Here is a 6,232-nt window from a genome sequence, read left to right on the forward strand (position 1 = left end):
TTATTTGGCATACATCGCAGATTTTCTCACAATGGTGAATTGCAAATTGCCCGTTTCGATAAAAAAAACATTTCCCGAATGTTTTTTTTCTTGAGTGCCATGCACGAGCTTTACGCTTCTNGAAAAATAAATTCAATGAAATTGAAGCTACGAAGTAATGTCAATGATCATGTCAATGATTTATTTTCAATACTCGTCACGCCTTATGATCTGGTAAGTAAGTAAGGAAGAGCAACATAAGTAACTTCAACGTGGTTAATCAGCATGTTTGACGGACTTTATTTATAATCTGTCTGTACAGATTTTTATCGCATTTTATGAATCATTCGAAATTAGACACAATATAATACAATATACGAGTAATCTAACTTCTGTGTATCATTAAGATCCGAAAAATTCTTATCATATTTATTAGTTAGACAGTCTAGTGTAATAAAAAAGTGTTAAAATTCTTCTATATATTCTTTGTCTGTTATCATTTAGAAATAATAACCTTTGCTCAAATCTAATTCCTATATCCCATCGATTTTCGCCTTAACAGTGAAAAGCTTCTTTGACCATTCAGGGCCTTTTTTTTTGTTTTCTGGATATTCAGAATGATTAAAGTTTTATTGTTAGTTCAGGTTAATTAACAACTTATCTCGCATAATTTACAACTACTATAGAATATAAATATTCCAAAAAACAATGTTGCATTGTTGAATTACCTATATGATTTCCGATTCTTAGCCTAAAAATGTAAATTTCAATCAAAAAGGAAAATACACTAGCTGGGATCTGTTGGAGCAGTTTAAAGGAATTCTTATATGTAGAGGCAAATGCAAGATTTTATTGAGTCGCTACTGAAAGAAAAAAATTTATTTGATTAGGTCCAACACATCCTCTGAAGCAACTAATAATAAAAGACGCCTGAACTCTCGGTTTCCACTTGCCCTGAAACTGCGGTGCCTGCGGCAGCTCAGTCAAAGCCTGCCAGTCGTGTTGTATAAGGACACCGAGATGGCTGCTCTTGCTCTCCAATGTGTTTTTGTATTATGTTTTCTGAATGGTAAGTTGCTTTGTAGCTGCCAACAGAAAGCAGAATTGCATGTTTTATATAGTAATTAAATCGTTGCTAATCTCGAACGATATAGTTTATCGGTTCTTGAGAATTGACGTAGGTGGAAACAGTTTCAAAACATGAATTCTTGCATACAATAAATGAAGTACAATTGTTTTAATCGGCGAGCTGTAAATATTTTCATCACTCAGTGGAAGTTATCACTTGGTGTCCGTGTCGACCTAATTCGTTAACGCCTAATAAAATAATTTGAATGGTGAATGGTGAAAATTTTTCTTTCAAGATTTGAACAATTTTGAAAATTTTTATAAGCAGTCTTTGATTGCTAGGTAACAGACAAAACGAATAATGATAAAACTACTACCAACCTTTCTGAATTACTATTGTGGGGAAAAATGTTTAATAATATCTTTATGAAGTTAAATAAATTAATTGAATTGGCTTTCATACGCAATAATTTTATTGTTTTATTGTTCTTTATTTCGTTAGTGTAAATGTTAAATTTTTCGTTTCGCAGTAGGCAACACTTTTTCGATTGTAATTCCGAAGTGATACGTTGATACATATATAGACAGTTTTGCTAAGCTAATGATTTGAAACTGTAAAATAGTAGTTTTATCCTGATGGTAAAATCATATAATCTCATTTGTTCTCGTTTTCATTGTAATTTAACTCGTCCGTATTTTTATTCCACTCAGGAGTGATAGCGAAGGATTGGAGCTATCACAGTGAGTATGGCTAAAATGTCGAGTTAAGTCTTATTATTATAGCTATTGTTCAATGTGCTATTTAAACATGTAAAGGAAATTTATTTCTTTACTAGATCACATGTCATCGTGCTTTCCTGAAAACTCATGCATTTGGAATGACCTCGTGACTTATTGAACCTACAACGTAATGTCAGTCCAAGCATGGTTGAACTATATAAGGTTGACCCACGAGGATTTCCGTCTTTCAGTTCAGCTTTCTTGTTACGTCACTGAGGCCGAGAAACGTAAACAATGCCGTCATTCCCATAACGGATTGGTTGACTGGTTTGAACCCATTTAGGTGATTGGTTAATGCCAGTGACGTCATTGAGATCAGTGACGTCACAAGCGAACAACAAACTACATACGCAAAAATGAGCTTCTCTTGGGTCAACCTTATATATACTATAGTTCAACCATGGGTCTAAGTACCTGCTGCTTTATGTGTACATATGTTGACGTGGTGCACAGACTGTGGTAAAAACTCTTCGTTCCAACACACGAGATCAAATCCATGTCAATGTCGCCAGATGAGAATGACACGGATGAAAATGAACTTGTGATTTATATGTTACTGTTTGGCGTTAAAATTGTCATCGAAACGCTCGATGTTTCTGGGTGATTAAAGTAGGAACATTATTTGCCGACTAAGAAGAAGCATTTTTATGTGTATCAATACAAGTTAAATGGGACATTCAGTTACTGTAAGATATTTGAGTGTTGTTGGGTTACAATAACTTGAGTTTCGTTTTGGAACTTCACGGAATTTAATTGCTAAATTTTCAATTTCATTCAAATTCCTCTTTGTTGACAGACGTTCGATTTATTTTGCATTTAGCTTAAAATGTAGATTTTATTTAAATTAGAAGGTTCAGTTCATATTAATGCTTAACCACAAATTGATTCACTGCCAAGGTCTTGGGTCGGTAATATATCGCATTAGTCACGTAGTTAATAGAATTATAAGATGCAGACAGTCTTACGAACATGATTATTGGATGTGAACGTGATTACTGTGCAGCAAACCAATTTATAGCTTGAAATGTGTAGAATAATAATAATTTGAATGTGTGGAATAATTCAAGAAGCAACATGAATCCACCAATGCATTAATAAATAATAACAATTAAATTAAAAACAAAATAAAATGGTCTAGGTTTAGGAATTATCAGCCTATATATTTCGCCATAACGTTACGGTAAAGGAATACCGCAATATTGGAGCGAAAATATCAATAAACCAAGTTTAGACTGGAAACGCGTCAACATATTTAATTAAATATTTTTGTTACATATTGATGATCATAACTGAATCGAATCATTTGTTACAAATTTAGGTCCACCTTTCTCGGATGAAACGAAAAACTCTATAGCGCAAGTAAATACCACAATAAAAAACTATAAACGGAAGACAAATCAGACAAATTAACGGAGAAACAACACTTTATAGCACAAATCAGGATTACTTAAAGCCTGATATCAGGATTACTTAAAGCCTGATATCAGGATTACTTAAAGCCTAATATCAGAAATACTTAAAGCCTGATATTAGAAATACTTAAAGCCTGATATCAGAAATACTTAAAGCCTGATATCAGAAATACTTAAAGCCTGATATCAGAAATACTTTAAGCCTGATATCAGAAATACTGATGTTTGCTTGATTCATGGAACAACTCAAATTTCGAATCGCCTTTGAAAATAATTCTAATCTAAGACGAAAAATCTCTAGTGCCGTTTATCGAACTTGGTTTGATCAAATGTGATTTTAATTTATATTGTCTTCGGAATTTTAGTATTTAAAGTGAGAAGGAAAGAATATCTCACGAGGTTTAGACGCATCCGCACTTAAAATCGAACACTGCATGGGAAATTATTAATTTCTAATAAAAAACAACAGATCTAACTATATGAACCTAGGACTTCATTTGAATTGCATAGATACCATTATAAACGAATAATTATTATATAACCGAGCTTTTGGAAGCTGTCACGTCTAGCTGAAGATATGAACAAGTAATGACGGATTTCAGTCATAGGTCATACGAGCTACTTAGATCAATTATACAGGGTGATTCACTTCCTGATTTGACAGCTCAATAAAAAAGAGCTAGTAACTATATCATTAAAATATAAATTTTATTGAAAATCATATTACCGAATTTATTTCTCTATCACTTAGTTTTAAAGATGACATTCGACAAATGACTGCCGCATTGTAAACGCATTCAGTCAAGTCGATTTTTGAAGTTCCGTTCAACTCGCTGAGGCATATTGGCGGTGTATGTTGCTTGGCGAATGTTGTTCTTTACATGAGGCAGTGTCCTTGGACAGCCATTGTAAACAATTGAATCAAGATAACCTAGTAAAAAATCAAACGGAGCCAAACCGATAGATGGCACCACTCAAAGAAGGTTACCTCTCCTGTAAACAAGGCACATGGGAAGATCGTCGCTGAGAGATCAAAACTCTTAATGATCTGGCACAAGTATGTCTCGAACAAATCGACTGTCAATGCTGATAACGTCGCAACAGAAATTAAGTCGCCAGACTTCAATAGAAATGATCTTTTTTAAAAACAAAACTGAGCCACATCTTTCTAACGCGATCATAACAACTTTTTAGTCACCATGTCTTTTGCAAACACTCTAGTGACTCTTGGATTTAGTGATGAGCGGAGAGGTAAGTGAAGTATGTGCTGAGTTTCGACTTATGTCTCATTGATAGTACTTGATGAATATGACAGTTGAAAATTTTTATCGCAATCTAATTATTGCGAAGAACATGCAAGTCGCGCTGCGGCCTTGGATAGGGGCAGAATCAATCGGAAATTTTGTTAAATTTTCAATGTGTGAAGAAATTTCCCTCAATAGCTAAGGACTCGTGGCCGATGGAGTTTCCCCTGCACTGCGCTGGGCGACAACAATCGCCCATCAGCATCATTACGCGGGAAACCACCATGGCCTGGTGGACCATCTTCACGCCCTTCAAATTTACAGACTACCTGACGGTACCCACATCCATGACTGCAGTTAACAACCACCACACGCGTGAGAACACTTAATGTTGGTAATTTTAAGCTGTGGTAAATATATAAATTTATAGTTGTAGTCATTTATTAAGAAGGAAACAAAGAATCCAAGCTCGAAACAGAGTTCAAGTCTAGTATAGTAGAAACTTATAATGGACGTTTGACCATTTTGTCAATTTTTCATTTGCAGAACAAACGAATTTATTAATCATTTGTATGAATAGCTAATACCTTCTTCTGACTAATTTTACAGCGACCATCTCTATTATTGCTCAATTCAATTTCAGATATAGGTAATATTCTTTAAACTACAAATTCATTTCCCTTGATGTTGACCTTCCAACTTGTCTTAAATTAACACTCGGCATTGCTTTTTTCACGAATGCTTTCAGTTAAGAAATTATTCGAATTTTTTTATGATTCACAGTAAAGATTTTCAGGTTAATATTTTATTTCTTCCATATCGCGCCCATATATTTCTTATTTCCTCTGCTTCTTACATAATTTTTTTTATTAAATATGATGATAATAGGGGGAAATATTAACGATGTCGAAATGGGAAATTGAAATTTGATTGAAAATAAACTAAGTCAGCGCAAAATTTTCTGATTGGTTTCTTATTTCCATCATAAATGCGAGCGAAATTTTTAGGCAGGACTAGGAGGATTTTTTAAGAATATTTACTGAATTCTTACAAGTTTAAGACGCTAGCGTTCAAAAGGAAACCTAAAATGAAGGATTAGGTGGCATCTTAAATAATTGATACAGTTAATAACAATTTTCCAGTGTCAGTGACAGCTGCATACAAAACTAAGCCTCGCATTAGGGGCGGTGGACTCTCAGGCAGCTACGAGTTCTTGAACAATGTGGTTGCAGATGGCCGGTTGTGTATGTGGTTGCAGATGGCCCGTTGCGTATGTGGTTGCAGATGGCCGGTTGTGAATGTGGTTGCAGATGGCCGGTTGTGTATGTGGTTGCAGATGGCCGGTTGTGAATGTGGTTGCAGATGGCCCGTTGTGTATGTGGTTGCAGATGGCCGGTTATGTATGTGGTTGCAGATGGCCGGTTATGTATGTGGTTGCAGATGGCCGGTTGTGTATGTGGTTGCAGATGGCCGGTTATGTATGTGGTTGCAGATGGCCGGTTATGTATGTGGTTGCAGATGGCCGGTTATGTATGTGGTTGCAGATGGCCAGTTATGTATGTGGTTGCAGATGGCCGGTTATGTATGTGGTTGCAGATGGCCGGTTATGTATGTGGTTGCAGATGGCCGGTTGTGAATGTGGTTGCAGATGGCTGGTTGTGTATGTGGTTGCAGATGGCCGGTTGTGTATGTGGTTGCAGATGGCCCGTTGCGTATGTGGTTGCAGATGGCCGGTTGTGAATGTGGTTG

At 35.6% G+C, this 6,232-nt stretch overlaps 1 protein-coding gene across 1 annotated transcript; it reads left to right on the plus strand.

The window, feature by feature from the left end:
• Positions 1 to 942: 942 nt before the first annotated feature.
• On the plus strand, positions 943 to 5,727 carry LOC125177915 (the record flags this gene model as incomplete). The annotated part of the gene is made up of 4 exons (XM_047880589.1): positions 943 to 1,048; positions 1,759 to 1,788; positions 4,682 to 4,858; positions 5,626 to 5,727. Coding segments are annotated over exons 1-4 (358 nt in total), but the record flags the coding sequence as incomplete, so codon positions are not given.
• Positions 5,728 to 6,232: the final 505 nt, after the last annotated feature.

Source organism: Hyalella azteca, unplaced genomic scaffold, assembly GCF_000764305.2.
Source record: "Hyalella azteca isolate HAZT.00-mixed unplaced genomic scaffold, Hazt_2.0.2 contig63, whole genome shotgun sequence".
Lineage (NCBI taxonomy): Eukaryota > Metazoa > Arthropoda > Malacostraca > Amphipoda > Hyalellidae > Hyalella > Hyalella azteca.